The following is a 21,069-nucleotide window of genomic DNA, read 5'->3' as shown; positions in this document are numbered from 1 at the left end:
TTGGAAGTCATACTACCAAAATATTCATGAGCTTACGCATGAAAAATGAGAAAATCGCCTAATTCCGTTTGTGTGCCCTAAAAGCAATAAATATGTTGTGGATCGTGCCAAAAATACACGTACTGCTCCTCCATGTACTTACTGACGGTCTTTTAAAGGTTTCGGAAAAAAATTGACCGGCAGTCATAATATCCATGAGTTAACACATACGAAAAATGAGAAAATCACCTAATTCTTTTTGAGTTGTCCCTAAATGCTATAAATATGTTGTAGATCGCGCCGAGGCTACATGTACTGCTCCCTTGGGTACTTACTGAGGGTCATTTAAAGATTGCGGAAAAGAATTGACCAGAAGTCATACCACCAAAATATTCATGGACTAGCACGCACGAAAAATAAAAAAAATCTCCTAATTCAACTTGAATTGCCCCTAAATTCTCCTAATTCGTGCCGAAGCTAAACGTACTGCTCCCCAGGTAGTTACGGAGGGTACCATAAAGGTTTCGAAAGAAAATTAATCGAAAATCGTACGACCAAAATATTTATGAAATAACACATACGAAAAATAAAAAAATTGCCTTCTAAAGCACCAATGAATCGAACTCCAGTACTACTAACTTAATTGCTTTGCAAATTTAACCATATGTTTTATTGGTCTGTAAAGCACCAATGGATTGGAGAACTTGAATACTCACAACTTATTAGCTTTGAAATTTGACCATCTGTCTTGAATCGTTGGTCAGTAAAGCACCAAATTCAACAACTTCACTACTCATGAAAGAGACAATAACGGTTATTCTAATTGAATGTCAACCCGCGTATTCTGATAACTTAATAACTTTGTTAACTCAAAGGAGAACTTCAATAAGGTCATAATCTGCATACAAGGTTTGTTGATTGGGAAAAGGTTATAGATTTACATATGACTCTCTGCAGCTTGCAAGCTACATTGACAAAATTATTCATTACAAATTTGTTTAAGCTACCAAAACTGTTTTAGAAGTCCTAAATTTTGATAATACTCTCAATGAAGCCATGATATATTTTTACAACAGTGAAGTAGAAATACAAATCCCCAGATGCTAGTTACATTCGCGCTCCTGGAAACTGCTTCAGTGAAAAATTGGAATACCGATAACAATGTGGCTTCCTCTGAAAATTAAATCAGCCGTAACCAATGGAACAATCACTTTTCAACACGAGAGATTCTTGAGGCCTCCAAAATAAGCCGGTGTACCAGCAGCAGAATGAAATGATCTGATATGTTGTTTGTGAATCTACAATCTGAGGAGCCAGAGGCAACATTTTGGCATAATTTAGTTGTTCTCTATGCGAAAAGCATCTTAAGTTCCTCAATTCTTGCAGTCCGAACTTCTTGGTCGGTCAAAGCACCAGAAATCATCCGTTGCTTCCTAGCTTGGACTGCCTCCATTCTTTCCTCTACCGAACCCTGCCAGCAGAAATATATGCATGCAAGGGTCCGATGACTTTATCAACATGGTTGAGCACTCAAGGTGCAGTAGAGTATATGATTTCAGGTAAAGCATTTCTCAAAGGTGATATTGTTACATGGGGATCCAACTAACAAGTCCTAGTTAAGGAGAAAAGTGTTTAGGATACCTTCACAATGAATCGTTTGATCATTACTTGCTTAGTTTGTCCAATACGATGAACACGCATGACCGCTTGTTCCTCAACAGCTGGATTCCACCAAGGATCCTAGAGATAATAGGCAAAGATGAAAACTGTATATATTTGACGACAATAGAATCACAAAAAAATACATGCATACAAACAGTACAAATCATGGGACCGTCAAAGTTCTTTGTAAAGAAAGGACAGGACAACGTCTAAAGCCGCAAGGAGACGAGTACCATGACAAATGCATTAGATGCAGCCGTCAGGTTTATCCCAACACCACCAGCCTTCAATGACATTAGCAACACCTATACAATATTCAAATTGATTAAGGCAACATAATTAATTAATACAAATATTATAACCAAAGAGGCAGCAACGATGACAAACCGATATGTCATCCTCTTCTGAGAACTTCTTTATTACTTTCTCACGTTGTTGTTGGTTTAACGTCCCATCAAGGCGAACAAATGGAATACTACTACTGCACAAGTATGGATGTAAAGAAATAAATTAACTCAAAAATAAAGTATGCAAAATATGAAAAAAAGACTGTTACAAAAGGCAATAGACAAATCAATTGAACTTCAAATGTTTAACAGCAGTATTTCAACTAATGGTCGGAAAAGAAACATCACCTAAATAAAGAAAATATCCAAGCATTTGCAAAACTGGGAAACTTTCTCAGTTTCCGTATCCTTATAAGCATGCATACCAAGACTACTACAATTAATTAGTTTGCCATAAATAGACAATACCACGATGTTCATGGAGTTTCTTATTGTAAAATTATCTTAAAAGACAAGGAAGTTGCAAAATACAGTTTAAAAAAACTTATAAGTTCTTCAGATTCTAACATGAACAGAAATATGGTGGTACCGAGAAAGAGGAATCTGCAGTAGATCTAAGAAGGCAGTCCACTGACTAAAAACAATGCTTTTGGAGCCAACAGAATGAACACGTTTTAATTCAGACAACAAGGCTGATACTTTTGATGACTCCACCCAATTCTTTTCAACATCAAACTGAAAGCGGTTGTCTGACGGGGCTGTTATAAGCTCCTGTCTACTGACAGTGTTTCTGCAGAAGTGGAATTTATATGATGTTAAAATATGCAGTTGATCTCATAGTAAAGAATCACATTCTTCAGTAAACACCTGCAGGAAAATACCTACAAACAGGACAAAGGCCTGAATTAGAACTTCGCCAGCTTGCCAAGAGACACTCTCGACATAACCTATGAGCACATGGAGTAAACACCGCATCTTCAAAAGCTTCAAGACAAATAGGGCATTCTCCCTGTTCTCCATTCCGCAACTCTTCCACAACCTCCTGAATATAAGCACGTGAAGGGACATCCTTTCCTTCTCCAGTCTCCTTACCACCCTTGAGGAAACGTTTAGCAAGCTTATTTAGATCAGAGAATTCTTGAGCATCACCTCGACTGGTCAAAAATAAACCCCATAAGCAAAGATATTACTTCATAGATAATATTTAGTAACCATTAGCTATCAGATACTCCAGCAGAGTCCAAGAGTCTAGACACAGAAGCAAGCTATGTAAACAGTCCAAAAGATCAACTGCAATAACAATTACACCTGCCACTATATTATAAGTCAAGGTTGATGTTTAAAAAATAAAGATGCTAACGGACTACTTGAACGAAAAAACTGAATAATCCGAAATAGCACTTACAAGAAAAACAATGATCACTTTCTACAAAACTAGAGTCAATAACCTTTCTGGACTCAAAAAAAGGTATCTTGGATCCACATCGCAAAGTTTTCAAAAGATTCACATTGCTTGTCTTTCAATGAAGAAGCAAAAAGAAGTGCTTTCATTTTCACTCGAATCAGAAATTAGAATGGAAGCATGACCCACAAAACCAGAACAAACCAAGAAAGCAACAAAAGAAGAAACAGATAGAAGTCAAAAAGATCTTCCCATAACCCAAAGCATCACAACGTTATTATCTTCACAACTTCCTCTCTCCAAACTCAAAAAATGTTCTTCAAGCAAAGAATAAGCATGCAACTTTCTTTTCTTAATTTCCATATGGAACAGATGAAGCATGTGCTAATCCAAGAGCTAAAAATCATATAAATCAAACACTCCCTTTTGTCTATGTCCTATATCGCCCTCCTATAGTCTGAAATGTCCATTTGACTAAGATATGAAACGTTGTACTAGTACTTTACTTTGCATAGTTGCTTCATATCTACATGTAATATTCATAAATCATAACAAAAAGAAAATGATTCTGAACTCTATTCATTATCAAACCAAGAAGATAATTTTCAATTTATTTCCATTTTTTTGGATTCCGTTAGCAAAAAAGACTTTGAATCCAAGTTTATAATGTGAATTAATCAGTCTAACTTGTTAGAATCCTAGGAATATTCTATAGCATATGTGTAAATATAGTAGGTAGCTTGATTTACTCCTAGATTTACTCCTATTTAATTAGGTATTGATTTCCTTTCCTTTCCTTTTTAGGACATGTATACTTAGCTATTTAAACCCCAATAGCTTGGGAATAATCAAGCTGAGTTCTCTCTCAAACTCTTGTCTTCTCACATGGTATCAGCGCTTTGTTTAGTGAGAAAACAAGAATAATAAGAGAACAAAATTGCTGAGAATTTTTTTTCCAGCAAAAACTCCATTGTTCCGCGATTCCGACACTCTCCAAGGGTATTGTGCATATCCACTATGATCAGAATCCTCGCGGCGTGGTGTTTTCCAGCCACTTTTCCGGCAGATTATTTTTTTCTAGGTAACTTTTTTCGACAAGACAGCAAGCAGTTTTTCAATTTTCCAGATCTACTCTTCAGGTTTTTTTCCAGAATTTACTTTTTTTTGGACACGAATAGATCTGTTTTTTTTCATATTTCTCGGATCCGATATGTTTAGTACTAAATTTGTGGGTTCTAGCAACCCAAATCATGGCATCACCACAGAACCTTTGACAGGTAGTGCAAACTATTTATCTTGGTCCTCCTCTATTCAATTATGGTGCAAGGGACAAGGTGTTTAGGATCACTTGGTTACACATGCTAAAGATATTACTGAAAAAGACGGGCGAATGGGGGAAGATTGATGCTCAATTGTGTTGTCTGTTATGGAAATCTATTGATTCAAAGTTGATGCCATTGTTCCGACCATTCCAAACTTGCTTCTTAGTTTGGGAAAGGGCTCGTGGGCTATACAAAAATGACCCCGCCACGCCAAGTGTTAAAAAGCAATTGAAGCAGCGTCAGAAGATGTTTCTCATTGTTACACTTGCTGGACTTCTATCTGATCTTGACTCAGTGCGAGATCAAATTTTGGCAAACTCTACTGTCCTGTTGTGGATGACATGTTCGCTCGATTGTTACGACTAGCTGCACCACCTATGTCGTCTAGTCATCCAATACCACCTGCAGATTCTTCTGTCCTAGCATCTCAAACTGCATTTCAGACTGGAAATCGACATGGAACCGTTATGGGAAACAATAACCAAGATGTAGCTATTGTAACAAATTGGGTCATACTCATGATGTGTGCTACTCTCTACATGGTAAACCAAAGAATTCTCATGTTGCTCAAACTGAATCCACTGGTAATCCAACCAATCAATTATTCTCTTTGTCTGAGGTAGAATACAATGACTTTCTTCAATATCAGGTGAGTAAGCAGACATCTTCATCAATAGCTTTCGTTGCCCAAGTTGGTAATCATGTTGATCATGTTGCTTATATCTCACAGTCCACTACACTTGGACCCTTGGGTCATGGACTCAGGCGCTTCTGGCCACATTTTTTGGTAACAAATCTTTGTTGTCTAATATTACTTACTCTCAATCCCTTCCCACTGTTACATTAGCTAATGGTTCTCATGCCATGGCAGCCGGAGTCGGTCAAGTCAATCCCTTACCTTCCTTGACTCTAAATAATGTTCTTTTTGTCTCTAGTTGTCCCTTTAGCCTCTTGCCAATAAGTCGTTTAGCTAAGGTTTTAAATTGTTTCGTCTCATTTTTTAGTGGCTTCTTTGATATACAAGACCTCAGTACGGAATGGATGATTGGTGAAGGTCATGAGTCAAATGGACTTTATTATCTCAATTCTCAGATCCACTACAGTTTGTTCAGTCTCAGACTCTCCAGATTTAATCCACAGATGATTGGGACACCCTAGTTTATCTAAACTTCAAAAGATGGTACCTAGCTTGTCCAAATTGTCTAAGCTAGATTGTGAGTGATGTCAATTGGGGAAGCACACCCGAGCTACTTTTCCACGTAGTCCTAATAATCGTGCCAAGTCTCTTTTTCATTTAGTTCATTCTGATATTTGGGGTCCTAGTAAAGTCAGTTCTACATTGGGTTTTAAGTATTTTGCTACTTTTATTGATAATTACTCAAGGTGCACTTGGATGTTCTTAATGAAAGATCGTTCGGCATTATTTTCCATATTTCAAACTTTCTGTGCTGAAATAAATCGATTTGGTTTTTCTATTCGCACTTTCCATAGTGATAATGCACGTGAATATTTACCATCCCAATTTAAACAATTTATGTCTACCCACAGAATTCTTCATCATACATCTTGTCCTTACACTGCACAACAAAATGGGATTGCAGAGAGAAAAAATAGGCATATTGTCGAGATTGTATGCACTTTTCTCATACAAGCAAATGTTCCTTTGTGTTTTTGAGGGGACACAGTGCTCGCCTCTTATTATCTGATTAACTGTATGCCTTCCTCTGCTATTCAAAATGAGGTACCGCACTCTATTTTGTTTCCCCAGTCAAGCTTATCCTCTCTTCCACCACGCACCTTTGGGAGCACATGCTTTATTCATACACCTACTCCAGGAAAAAACAATTTTGCTCCATTGGCTCTTAAATATGTCTTTCTCGGTTACTCAAGGGTACAGAGGGGATATCGATGCTTCTCACCTGACCTCCAGTGATACCTTATATCCGTTGATGTTACTTTTTTTGAAGGTCAAAGCTACTTTACATCCTTTTCTGCTAAACAATTAGCTATTTCTGAGGTTCTACCAATTTCATCTTTTGGGGATCCCACCATAGTCTATCCTTCCACATCATCTTCTATGACTCCATCTTCATCCTTTGCACCTCCACCACTATTAACCTATCATCGTCGTCTACGCCCAGATGATTCACGCCCACAACCAGAATCCTTGCCTACTGAGGACTTGTCTATACAGAGTCCTTCCATTGCCAGTCGAAAAGCTAATTGCTCTACTCGTAACCCGCATCATATCTATACTTGTGTGAACTATCATCGTTTGTCACTGGCCCATTCAACCTTTGTATCATCACTATCATCTGTGTCTATTCCTAAGACTACAGGTGAAGTTCTTTTTCATCCAGGCTGGCAACAAGCTCAAGCTATGACTGAAGAGATGTCTGCCTTACACTCAAGTGGTACTTGGGAGCTTGTTCCTTTACCTCTAGATAAATCTACAGTTGGTTGTCGTTGAGTATATACAGTGAAGGTTGGCCTCGATGGACAGATTGATCACCTAAAAGCTCGACTAGTGGCGAAGGGTTATACATAGATTTTTGGTCTTGACTATGGTGATACTTTCTTTCCTGTGGCCAAGATTGCTTCAATACATCTCTTTTTATCCATGGTTGCGGTTCGTCATTGGCCGCTTTTCTAGTTGGATATTAAAAATGTCTTTCTTCATGGAGATCTCGAAGATAAGGTATATATGGAGCAACCAATTGGTTTTGTTGCTCAGAAGAAGTATAGTAACATGGTGCGCAGACTACGACGAGCACTCTATGGCCTGAAGCAGTCTCTAGAGCATGGTTTGAGAAATTTAGCATGGTTATTCAGGAGTTTGGCATGGTGCGAAGTGAAGATGATCATTTTGTGTCCTATTGTCACTCTAATCTAGGTTTGTGTATGTATTTGGTAGTGTATGTTGATGACATAGTTATCACAAGCAATGATGATGAGGGAATTACCGAATTGAAACATCACCTTTTCCAGTACTTTCAAACTAAGGATCTTGGTCAATTGAGGTACTTCTTGGGCATTGAGGTTGCTCAATCCAAATCAGGAATTGCCATTTCACAACGGAAGTATGCACTTGATATTCTTGAAGAGACAGGGATGACAAATTGTAGGCCTATTGATTTTCCAATGGATTCAAATGTTAAGCTCCTACCAGGTCAGGGGGAGCTTCTTAGCGATCCAGGAAGATGTAGAAGGCTGGTAGGAAAGTTGAATTATCTCACAGTTACTCGACCTGATATTACTTTCCCAGTTAGTGTCGTAAGTCGGTTCTTGAATTCTCCTTGTGATAGTCACTAGAATGCAATTATTCGCATTCTTCGATACATAAAATTTGCTCCAAGGAAAGGACTACTTTACAAAGACCGAGGACATGAGAAAATTATTGGACATTCAATGCAAATTGGGCAAGGTCACCCTCTGACAGACGATCCACTTCTGGATATTGTGTTCTAGTTGGGGGTAATTAGGTGTCTTAGAAAAGTAAGAAACAAAATGTGGTTGCTAGATCTAGTGCAGAAGCAGAATATCAGGCTATGGCAGTGGCAACATGTGAACTCATATGGATCAAGCAACTACTAAAGGAGTTGAAATTTGGAGATACTAAAGGAATGGAACTTGTGTGCGATAATCAAGCTGCACTTCACATTGCATTGAATCTAGTATTTCATGAGAGGACCAAATACATAGAGATTGATTGTCATTTTGTGAGAAAAGGTACTCTGAGGAGACAATCGTCACAAGGTTCGTGTGGTCAAGTGGTCAGTTTGCAGACATGTTCACCAAGTCCCTAGCCGGTCCCAAAACAAGTTATATATGTAACAGTTTGGTACGTATAATTTGTAATCACCAGATTGAGGGGGAGTATTAGAATCCTAGGAATATTCTATAGCATATGTGTAAATATAATAGGTAGCTTGATTAGGTATTAATTTCCTTTCCTTTTTAGGATATGTATAATTAGCTATTTAAACCCCAATAGCTTGTGGGAATAATCAAGTTGAGTTCTCTCTCAAACTCTTGTCTTCTCACATAATTGAATTACAAAAATTGGTCAAGTTGAGAATAATGAGAAATAGGAATATTTATTTGGGACAGAGGGAGTAATGACAATCACATACATTGAGAATAAACTTAAACACCAAACCAAAGCTTGAACTCATCAACACAGAATAAATAAGTGCCTGTTAGAAAGTTACACAACAATTTTTCTGGAGTATAAGTTCATTTAGACAAGAAGAAACCACTAAATAACAAACTCAACAGATAGATATAAGCGCATAAATAAAAGTCCAAACCTCATGACAAGAAACGGATGGTCACAACATTGACGAAGTCGCAAAAGCAACTCCAATATAGAAGCATAGTTGTGGAGAACCCGTCCTTGCTCAACAAACTGATCAAACTTCACCTGATATTGGAGATATAGGACTATTGTAAAGGAAATAAAGGTACAAAGGGTATCTAAGGATAAAATATTTCATGAACAGAGTGATCAATGATGGTAAAACCTTGGATCTTTTATACAATGCATCATAGAAGTCGCGCTCTGCTTCTGTAAGTTCACAATACATCACTTGAATATCTGCTGGTGGTAGAACTAAAATTGGTCTGCGATGCAATAATACGAGAAGCAATATAACATTTCAACAAACCTAAAAGTAACCATTACAAACGAAACCAAACAAAAGAAGACGACAAAGAAATAACATTAGTGAATCCCAGGGATAATTCCAACCTTCCTTCTCTATCTGTACTAGATTTTGTTCTTCTCAACATAATCAGACTTAATATTGATTGAACCAACTTTAGCCCGCTCTCATCTCCCTCCTCAAAAGGTTTCTGAATAAGCTTGTTCCACCTAAATATGATCAAGCAGACAACAGGTTGAATGGCATTACAGTAACATGAGAAAATTCAATCAACTGTGAAAATAACTCTCTCACACAGAACTTAGCTTCATATTTCCCCAAATACAAAAAGGAACAGCACTTGTAGCAGCACCACAGCCAATCTCCTCATACCAAAATGGCAAGGATCAAGACTAATTCCAGCAAGATTAGTGAGGTTTTAGTTGAAGTCACAGCAATGGATAATTAATTCAAAACCATATGAATGAAAAATCAAGCTGCTGTAGATCATTTGACAGATGGGGGCAAACTGCAAAGTCCCAATAAAAGGTATATGCTACAGCCTACACTTTCTACAGTCTCCTATCTAATGCAAGGCGTACACAACAACAACATACCCAGTGTACACAAAGGTAGAGAATCTTAGAAATAGCATCAGTCATCAACAATTCAAGACCCATCTATAACATTTCAAAACATAATTATATATTCATTCAGAGAATAAGAGTACCCCACCACACTGTCTGATAAGCTTCATGATGATAAACAAGTTTGAAGGTTATATGCAACGGATCCACATCTTACCATGCCCAGCTTCCCCATGGTTCGACTCTCAAAAATCTTAGTAGACTGTAAATATCCTCCAGATTGTTCTGTCAGAGGAAAACTGTAAGTCCCATAACAAAATGAGGTGAATATCAATATACCTTATCTTGGAAAAGCAGATGAGTAATGGTAAACCACTATAAGATGGCAACAAATGCTAGATTTAAAGAAATATCCAGAAAAATGTCTGAACTAAATTAAGGGGAAACTAATATCTAGCTAAGATTACCTACTCAAATGAGTGGTATCCTCAAGTGTACTAGTAATAATCAGCTGATGGAAACCTAACTGAGCAAAAGGTATCTCAATCTCAAATATGGTGAAGCTTGCAAAACGGTCTGATTAACTAAGACCTCATCCAACAAAACTGCTTAGAAGTACTTCACTAGGTGTCTTGATAAGATAATTCTTCTAAGCTATGATGTTATACCAAAACTGCAGCATTAGTACCATAGAGATCCAACAACAGGCTCAGGACCAGCCAAGAAGGATCTATCTGAAAGAATATGACTGCATACTGGGTAAAAGAGGTGAATATCTAGATCATCTGATAAAAGATAGAGTGCTGGAGAACATCAGTTTTTCCAAAGATCTATATTATTTTCCCTCTGGAAGGTAGGGAAAGAAGAGAAGCATGAACTTGTATCTCAACTTACACACAGAAAAACTAGCATTTACAATCAGTTCAGACAATTTAAGTTTGAACAACTGATTTGGCTTTGAAACATCGAAGACAAATACTCAAGGTTCAAGGCATGCTTGAAACTTAGAAAGTCATTATAATAAGACACATGGCCAGTCTAGCAATAAAAGAGATGGACCAAAGCCTTAATAATGTAGCATTTGTATGAATCTAATCCAACAGCTTTTATCTCTCTGAGAAGAACTATGAAAATAGCAAAACAGTATGTTTTACATTGTAGGAAAAAGAAACTTTAATCTCCAAATAATGCTAATAATTTATTAACAAAGTTTTCCAACGGTAACACTGGATACCTGGATAGGGGTACCAGTAAGACACCACCGACGGTCAGCAATAAGAGCAGCGGCAGCATTTGAGATTTGGCTTTTAGAGGATTTGATAGTATGCGCCTCATCAAGCACCACTCTAAACCATCTAATAGAGAGAAGGCCCCCACTGTCCTCAGCATTCTACATGAGTACAGAACATAAATGAAGACACAAGGACCTAGACCAAATTAGCGCAAAGTAGTAACAATAGGCAAACAAGGTGAACGCAGAAACTAAAACTACAGTTTGAAGAATCAAAAAGATACCTCAGTAGAAAATTCGGAGGCCAACACCCCATATGTCGTTAGCACAACATCACTTCGGGCAAGCACTTTTGCATCCTTTGATCTTGTCTGCCCATAGTAAACATACACAGATAGAGCCCCAGCTTGTGCATGGGCCTCAATCTCTGCCTACAAGTGACGAATTCATCTTTACATATCTATATGTAATATGTGAATCCGTTTTATTTTCTTTTGTTTTGACAATTGTAGAGCTGAATATGCCTAATGCACCATTTTAGTTCCTAAAAAAATAGTAATACTAATGTTTACAGTTGAAGCCGATATGAAGTACCTTCCATTGACCTAGTAGTGTCATTGGACATATAATCAGATTGCCACCAGAAATGAGTATCGGCTTATGTTTCATAAGCTTATCAAGACTAGAGAATTTTGCTTTCTTCGCAAAAGTTGGAGAATGACCTAAGATATTACTAGCTTCACCATTTTCACTAGACAGCTGACTTGTAGATTGGCTTCCTGATGATCCACCTCTTTCAGAATGACTGAGGAGGAGAGATATAGTCATTATAGTCTTCCCTAGCCCCATGGAATCTGCCAAAATCTTCAGAATACTCTCAAGTCATTAGGTGGAAAGTGCATATATACCACTAACAAACAAAATATCCCAAAAAGTAAAAGAAGCATAGCATCAACATACCCCTCCTCTAGCCGTTTCAAGGGTACTTGGAAATTCAGTGGTCGCATCGCCCGAAAATGCATTCAAGTAAACAACAAGCTCCCTCCTGAAATGAATATTTAGCGTACAGAATGTGAAAATAAATGGTAAAAGCATGAGAGACAACATTCACATACTCATCTTTCAGGCGGTAAGCATTCCAACATGGATGCAGAGTAGTTGCTGCTTCATCTGTGTTTCTTCCCCTCTCCAGTTGCGTCATCCAATGAAGCGCCTGCTTCTGATAGGGTCGCAGTTCGCACTGGAGCGTACTTGGTGGTTCCATTTCCTAAAATATGATCGTAAAGTATTCAACAAGCACAAAGAACTCAATAGGCAAAAGAACACTGTTGAGTTGGCCATACCTGTAGCTTTGAGCTATCAGCTAAACCAACAATATAGTCAAGATCAGTATCAGAAATTGACTCATCATTCTCAACTTTATCTCCATCTGCAGATGAGGAGCTTTTGGACAAGTTTGCACGCAATAATGAGGCAGGACCTCCAGAGCTTTCCTGTGGAGACAAATGAAGCATTAAAACTCAACATTTTAATCAGTTGTAGGTCACAGCTGATCTAAGAGAAACTGTGCAACCCTAGAACAACACCTTGCTACTCTACTTTAATAGTATAAAGTGGAGCAAGAGACAGAGAAAAGCGAGTGGAAACTCTCTTCTTGTCTTACCTGTTCGTTCAAAGGCCGCTTCCTCGTGTATAAATCAGCTGGAGTAAACTCTGCCTAATAATGATCAAGAAAGAAATTATGAATTAATCTCACTCAATCATCGATGAGATGCATTCTTATAACTAGGCAGGATATGCTGATTCCAACTGATAAACAAGTTGTCGCAAGAGGGTTATAATCCATAATAGCTATGATCAGAAAGCATCAACTATTTCCTAAAGCGTAAAGAACCAAGGAAAAAATTATCACCTTCTTAAATGGAGTAAGCCCGAGCAAATAGAACAAAGTCGGAAGGGGGTGAACAACTGTATCATCTGCGGGATTGCTTCTAGCCTTTAGTGATGTCTGATGGCTTTTACGAAACATGGAACTGTTAATATGCACTCTGCATATAAGGAAAAGTTGATCAAAATCACCACCGTCTGTATCATGTCTTGTGAAACTGGATTCCTCAACTCAAATGTTGAACTACACTACAATTAAACTACTATCAGAGTACCTGACAGACAAAAGGACAGAGTCCATAATCCCCAATATATTAGGGGCCGATTTGCAACACCCTTCAATTCTAATCTTCTTATCTCTCACCAGTGGCAGAATACATCGAGCCCATTCATTTGGAATACGCCCAATCTGTCATTCCACAACAAATAACCACAAAAAACTTAGGCTTATCAAACAGAATTCCATCAAGAAAGGTCTAGCATTCCCCTCTATCACACCCTTAAAAAACTAATTTTCAATAAACTTTCTTCTGACCAATTCACTCCATATTCAGACACTCTCTAAAGCAGAACCAGGTGCACCCACTGCCCCAAGCTCAAACAATATTTATGTGTAAGAGAACATATATTAAAATGATGCAACACTGCATTTAACCTCTCTTCTTTTTTCTTTTTAGATATGGGTGTTCTTCGGACCAACTTGCTCAGATCTTAACTAATCCACCAGACAACTTATCCAGCCCAAGAGCAGAAGTTGCCAAGGTAATTCTACGCACTAAGACTGGAGTAGATGAGTTCACAACAAGTGTTGTAGCTTGGATTTGAACATGGAATCTCAAAGTTATCACTCGCATGCCCCAATGAGTGGTGGATCCAGGATTTAGAAGCGGTGTGTTCTGAAATATATACTCCCCCGTTTCAATTTGTTTGTTTGATTTTGACTTAGCACGGAGTTTAAGAAAGTAAAAAAGATTTTTGAACCTTGTGGTCTTAAATTAAATATATGTAGAATGTATCAAAATGTCTTTTAATCTTGTAGTCATAAACATGTCATGTGAAAAGTTAGAATTAAAAACTTGCCGATAAAAGAAAGAGGCATTCTTTTTAAACGAATTAAAAAGGAAAGTAAGACAAACAAATTGAAATGGAGGGAGTATCTTTTTTTGGTATAACCAACCAGTCCTACTGGCCTTACTAATACGAATTATAAGTTCATGGTACCTACTGGCCTGACTAATTCAGATTCTCCATTTCCCATGCTTGAACACAAGACATCCGGTTAAGGGTAGAGGATCATGTTCATCTCATCAAATTCTTTGGTGGTTCCAGTATATAAATCTAACTATACATATATATATATATATATAAATATAAAGGTTTCAAGCCTAAAGTTGTGGGTTTTTCGGAGCTACAGAAGCCTTCTACATCCCCCACCGGCCTCAACCACTAGACCATCCTCTCCAGGACACAACCACTGTCCTAGATCCACATTGGTTTTGAATGCAACTTGACTAATGTAAAGCCTTGGCAACTTCCTTCTTCCATTTTCTTTATATGTTTATTTGGCTAGGGGAATTCCATCAAATGCAATAAAAGGAGAGAGATTTAAAGGGAAGAAACATAAAGAAAACAGTACCTCTCCACAAGCCATTGTAGAAAACCTTACAATTTCAGAACAGGCAGCTGCTTGACGCCCTCGTCCACTGCCAAACTTCCCACGTGAAGGTGAACTCAATTTCTTCTCCACCGGGAATGTAAAATCAACTTCATCACCAGGCTTCAAAATCCTCCCTTTACAAGTTGACATACCAGCAACCTCACCACACCCCACATACCACCATTCACTCCCCATATCACACCCAGCCCTCTTACCCACCAATTCATTACTCCCACATTCCCTCCCCATATCACACCCAGCCCTCTTACCCACCAACCCATTACTCCCATATTCACTACCCATATCACATCCAGCCCTCTTACCCACCAACCCATTATCCCCAAATTCACTTTCAGTATCCAAACCCACAATTGAAGAAACTGTACTAATCACAGATTCTTTGATCTTACCACTATTACTACGTACATTTTCAGCTTCAGAATTGAAATGGGTATTGCGAATTTCGATTTTCTTGAAACTCGGGGTGTCAAAAATGATGTTTATTGCAGCTGTAGGATCGTTTTTCGCCATGTGAAGTGATCTAATTATGTCCATCTCTGTATATTCATCGCCAACAATGGAACGTACCATTGAAACAAGCTCCTCAGTGACTTTGTTCCCCGCCATTACAGTGAATTCCCACAAAAAAAAGGGCGATGATTACAGTGAATTCCCAAAATCCCCAATTGAATTTGAATTTGGTGAAGAAAATAGTGAAAATTTGAAAAACCCTAAACGGGTTTAGAAATGGCGGGTTGCTGTACAAGTGGGTGGCTGTCCCTTTCTTCTTTCTCATTTTTTTTCTTCTGCTTTTCCCGTTTCTCTTTTGCCCTTTCACTAAGTTTTGTCCTCCCCAATTATTATCATATTTCTACCTATAAATAATGCAGTGTAACATGTAAAGAGTAGCAACAAAATCAAAGTTCCAAAAAGAAAATTTTATTGTTCTTCCTCTCCTCTTCTTATTTATTTGCTTTCTGTATTTTACTTACCCTTCTCATAACTTAATTACTTTCATAACACGTTATCAGCACGAGCCTCCATCACTTTAAGCAATTTTAAAAAAATAACAAAAAGGGTAAGAATTTTATTTTCTTAAAATGTCGAATATCTCTAAACTTGAATTTGTTGTTCTTGATATATCTGAAAAAGGCTACTCATTATGGACATTAGATACAGAAATACACTTAGAATCGATGGATCTGGCAGACACCGTCAAAGATGACAATATGGCATCTAGTCAAGACTGTGTCAAACCCATGATATTCCTCCGCCACCATCTTGACGAGGGGTTAAAATTACAGTATCTCACATTAAATGACCCTCTTAAACTGTGGAAGAATCTAAAAGAAAGATATGACCACCTGAAGTTGGTCATCATTCCATAGGCACTGCATGATTGGCTCAATTTGAGATTAATGGATTTTAAAAATATAACTGAATATAATTCTGTCTTGTTTAAAATTATAGTTCAGTTAAATTTATGCGGAGAAGAAATCACTCAGCAAGATAAACTTGAAAAAACATAATTCACATTTTTCCCCGCGAATATACTCCTGCAACAGTAATATCGTGAAAAGGGTTTAAAAAATATTCTGGATTACTTTCTCACCTTCTTATTGCTGAATGCCACAACGAACTATTAATGAAAAATCATGATAGTCGGCCCATTGGTTCTTTGCCACTCTCTGAAGTGAATCAGGCAAACTATAACCAACGAAAAAGAGGTCATGGCCCCAGTCGTAGTCGTGATCGTGGTCGAAGAAAAAATTATAATCATGATGCTCGGTTGGCACCAAGAAATGATCAGCAATATAAAAAGAAAAGTGAAAGCAGAAGCTAGACCAAAGAAAAAATCAGAAAGTATATATATCATAGATATGGAGGTATAGGGCACTGGTCACGGACATGTCGGTCATCAAAATGTCTGGTTCAGCTATATCAACCATCCTTGAAGAGGACAGAAAATAATCCAGAGACAAATTTCATCTCTGAAGATAATATTGAGCCTATACATCTGGATGTAACTGATTTCTTCAATTTTCCAAAAGAAAATATGAATATTGATAACCCTGATAATATTTAGATAATTTTTTTTATTTGTCTGTACTAAATCATATGTTTATATTTTTCTAATTAATGTAAATAAATAAAATTTGTATAACGAGTCATATTTTAATTATAACGTTTACCTTATTTCTTTCTGAAGAAAAATATGGATATGCCTCAAATTTTATTTGGATTAATGATCAATCACGAGGATATTCGTGTAATTGATAGTGGAACGACTCATTCCATTTTTAAAGACAAAAAATATTTTTCTTACTTGCTTAGAAGAAACGCAAATGTTACTACAATTTTGGGTAATTCAAAAATTATTGAAGGCTTCAGAAGAGATACTATATTTCTGCCTAAGGGGACAAAGATTGTTATAGAAAATGCATTATTCTCTTCTAAATCCCCAAAAAATTTGTTAAGTTTTAAAGATATCCGTAAAAATTGAAATCATGTTGAGACACTAAATGAAATGAATACTAAATACCTTGGTATAACCAAGAGTGTCTTGAGCTGGAAATATATTTTGGAAAAAATGACCAACTTTGTCGTTTGGCCTATATTATGCAAAAATTAATGTAATTGAAGCACATTTGATCGTAAACCAAAAGTTTACAGATCTAAATACATTTGTTCTATGGCATGATCGAATAGGTCATCCTGGATCAATAATGATGAGATGAATTCTTGAAAATTCAATTGGACATACGTTATAAAACCTGAAGATTCTTATGAATGATGAATTTTCATGTGATGCTTGTTATAAAGGCAAATTAATTGTCAGACCATCAATTCTGAAGGTTGGCATCGAATCTCCTGGCTTTTTAGAACGTATACATAGGAATATATGTGGACCTACTCATCCACCTAGTGGATTGTTTAGATATTTTATGGTCCTAATAAATGCATCATCTAGATGGTCTCATGTGTGCCTCTTATCATCTCACAACCTAACGTTTGCGGAGTTATTAGCACAAATAATAAGATTAAGGGCGCAATTCCCAGATTATCCAATTAAGGTTATTCGTCTTGATAATGCTGGAGAGTTTATATCCAAAGCTTTTGATGATTATTGCTTATCAATTGAAATAAAAATTGAACATTCTATTGCGCATGTTCATACTCAAAATAGCCTTGCAGAGTCATTTATTAAGCACCTACAATTGATAACAAGACCTTTACTAATGAAAACAAAATTGACAAATTACTGTTTGGGGTAATATTATCTTACATGCAACAGCACTTGTAAGTCTCAGACCGACAAATCATAATAAATACTCTCCATCACAATTAGTATTTGGTCATGAGCCAAATATAGCCCATCTACAAATTTTTGGTTGTGCGGTATACGTGCCTGTAGCACCACCGCAACGTACAAAGATGGGCCCTTAACAAAGGTTGGACATATATGTTGGGTTTGACTCACCTTTCATAATTCGTTACTTTGAACCGTTGATATGAGACTTATTTACTGCTCTATTTGCAGATTGTCGGTTTGACGAAATAACTTTCCCTCAATTAGGGGGCGAGAAAAAAGAACTCAAAAGAGAAATTGCGTGGAAAGTTTCATCACTATCTCATTTTGATCCATTTACTCTCACATGTGAGCAGGAGGTTCAGAAGATCATCCACTTACAGAAAATAGAAAATCAAATGCTAAATGTATTTACTGATTTGAAACGAATAATTAAGTCACATATCCCTGCAATGAATGTGCCTGTCTGGATTGATGTCCCCAAAGGATCATCTACTAGTATCATAGTTTCTGAAATCCAAACACGCCTGAAGCGTGGTGGATCATTGGGTTCAAAGGATAAAAATCCTAGAAAGAGAAGCGTGAGGAGTAATAAAAATGATACTACAAAAGAACCTCGTAAAGAAGGTCAAGATTTGAGTAATCCTGATATTCCTGAAGAAATTAGTGAACCCTAGACTCAAGTGAATGAAAAACTTTCAATAAGTTCTACCAGTGATGAGATAAATTTAGATCGATCGAAAATCACGATTGATAATGTTTTTGCATATAATGTTGCACCTAACCTCATGCAAGATAGTGAAAGTCTTGAGCCTAAATCTGTCAAAGAATATCGATAATGGCAAAAGACAATTCAATCAGAATTAGACTCACTTGCTAAACGTGATATTTTTGGACCTGTAGTCCAAACTCCTAAAGGCGTAAAACCAATTGGCTATAAATGGGTTTTTGTGCAAAAACGAAATGAGAGAAATGAAATTGTAAGATATAAGGCATGCCTTGTTGCACAAGGATTTACTCAAAGACCCGGGGTCAACTATGAAGAAACATATTCACCTGTTATGTATGGAATAACTTTTCGATATCTCATCAGTCTAGCTGTACATAAAAATCTTGAAATACATCTAATAAATGCAGTTACAGCTTACCTTTATGGTTCACTTGATAATGAAATTTACATGAAAATCCAGAAGGATTAAAATTGCCTGAAGCATGTACTAACTCTAGGGAGATGTACTCGATGAAATTGCAAAGATCATTATATGGTCTGAAATAATCAGGGCATATGTGGTATAATCGCCTTAATGAGTACTTGATAAATGAATGTTATATAAATGATGTCATTTGTCCATGTATTTTTATAAAGAAAACGGAATCAGAGTTTGTTATACTCGCCGTTTATGTTGATGACATAAATCTCATTGGAACCCTTGAACAGGTCCAAAAGGCGATTGAATATCTAAAGAAAAAAATTGAAATGAAAGATCTTTGAAAGACAAAACTTTGTCTGGGTCTGCAAATTGAACATTTAACAAACGGGGTCTTTGTCCACCAATCTGCCCACACTGAGAAAATCTTAAAATGATTTTACATGGACAAAGCACATCCATTAAATACTCAAATGGTTGTTCGTTCACTTGAAGTGAATAAAGATACATTTTGACCTCCAGAATAGAATGAAGAATTTTTTGGTCCTGAAGTACCATATCTTAGTGCTATTGGTGAACTTATGTATCTTGCTAACGCAATCAGGCCTGATATAATATTTTCTGTTAATTTGTTGGCAAGGTATAATTCATCCCAAACGCAAAGACATTGGAACGGTATCAAGCATATTTTGCGATACCTAAAGGATACCATTGATATGGGTTTATTTTATACTAACAAATGTTGTGAAGACCTTATTGGTTATGCAGATGCAAGTTGTTTATCAGACCCACATAAAGCTCGATCTCAGACAGGCTATCTATTTACATACGGAGGAACTACTATATCATGACAATCTACAAAGCAGTCTATTGTTGCTACTTCTTCAAATCATGCTGAAATAATAGCAATTTATGAAACAAGTAGAGAATGAGTGTGGTTGAGATCAATGATACAGTTCATCAAAGAAATATGCGGCCTGAAAAATGATGTCAAAGTACCCATAGTTATATTCGAAGACAATGCCGCTTGCATAACTCAATTGAAGGATGACTTCATAAAAGTAGACAGAACAAAATATATTTTACCAAAATTATTTTTTACACATGATCTTCAGAAGAATGGTGATATTGGTGTACAACAAGTTCATTCAAGTGATAGTCTTGCAGATTTATTCACAAAGGCATTACCAACATCAACTTTTGAGAAACTAAGATATAAGATTGGAATGCGTCGTCTCCAAAATATCAAATGAAGTTTTCATCAGGGGGAATAAAATACGCGTTGTACTCTTTTTTTCTTAACCAAGGTTTTGTCCTACTATTTTTTCTTGTAAGGTTTTTAATGAGGCAGCACTCAAGACATATTATTAGAAGTGTGTACTCTTTTCCCTTTACTAGGCTTTTTTCCACTGAGTTTTTCTTAGCAAGGTTTTAACGAGGCACAATATCTATGGGTGTTCAGGATAACTATGTATATTATTTCTTGTAAAGTTTTTAATGAGACATATTTCACGTGGACATACAAGGGGGAGTGTTATACAAGTAGTGGTTGTCCCTTTCTTCTTTCTCATTTTTTTCTTCTGCTTTTCCCCTTTCTCTTTTCCCTTCCACTAAGTTTTGTCCTCTCCAATTATTGTCATATTTATGCCTATAAATAAGACAATGTAAAATGCAAAGAGTGGCAAGAAAATCAAAGTTTCAAAAGAAAATTTTATTGTTCTTCCTCTCCTCTTCTTATTTATTTGCTTTCTATATTTTACTTACCCTTCTTATAACTTAATTACTTTCATAACACGAGTTGATTTTTTATTTGTTTATGAAAATAGAATTGCAATGCGGGTGTATTACAAGTTCCCGCCTATATTGGAGTTAATGTTCCGACTTCCGAACAACTGAATATATGATAAAGTGCATCGAAAGAATCTTTATGACTATTCTCATGCCGTTATGTGGA

The 21,069-nt window shown here is 36.8% G+C and overlaps 1 protein-coding gene across 3 annotated transcripts; it reads right to left on the bottom strand.

Annotated features, from left to right (window-relative positions):
- Positions 1-821: 821 nt before the first annotated feature.
- Positions 822-15,529, bottom strand: LOC129902237 (DNA repair protein RAD5A). 3 transcript variants are annotated; one of them, XM_055977373.1, is made up of 20 exons: positions 14,637-15,525; positions 13,276-13,409; positions 13,026-13,161; positions 12,777-12,830; positions 12,457-12,606; positions 12,229-12,380; positions 12,074-12,158; positions 11,708-11,977; positions 11,398-11,544; positions 11,117-11,272; positions 10,100-10,167; positions 9,403-9,525; positions 9,176-9,275; positions 8,963-9,075; positions 2,810-3,082; positions 2,518-2,718; positions 2,029-2,122; positions 1,875-1,946; positions 1,621-1,719; positions 822-1,450 (listed from the first exon to the last, which is right to left on the bottom strand). In XM_055977373.1, exons 1-20 carry the CDS (start codon positions 15,282-15,284, stop codon positions 1,328-1,330), a joined length of 3,198 nt encoding a protein of 1,065 aa, XP_055833348.1. In that variant the 5' UTR covers positions 15,285-15,525; the 3' UTR covers positions 822-1,327. The 3 variants fall into 3 exon arrangements, with proteins under 3 accessions (XP_055833348.1, XP_055833350.1, XP_055833351.1); XM_055977375.1 differs by lacking the exons at positions 822-1,450; positions 1,621-1,719; positions 1,875-1,946 and having other exon boundaries at positions 2,496-2,718; positions 14,637-15,529; XM_055977376.1 differs by lacking the exons at positions 822-1,450; positions 1,621-1,719; positions 1,875-1,946; positions 2,029-2,122 and having other exon boundaries at positions 2,583-2,718; positions 2,814-3,082; positions 14,637-15,529.
- Positions 15,530-21,069: the final 5,540 nt, after the last annotated feature.

The sequence above is a fragment of the Solanum dulcamara genome, chromosome 9 (genome assembly GCF_947179165.1).
Source record: "Solanum dulcamara chromosome 9, daSolDulc1.2, whole genome shotgun sequence".
NCBI classification, from domain to species: Eukaryota; Viridiplantae; Streptophyta; class Magnoliopsida; order Solanales; family Solanaceae; genus Solanum; species Solanum dulcamara.
This window is presented reverse-complemented; position numbering and strand designations above follow the sequence as displayed.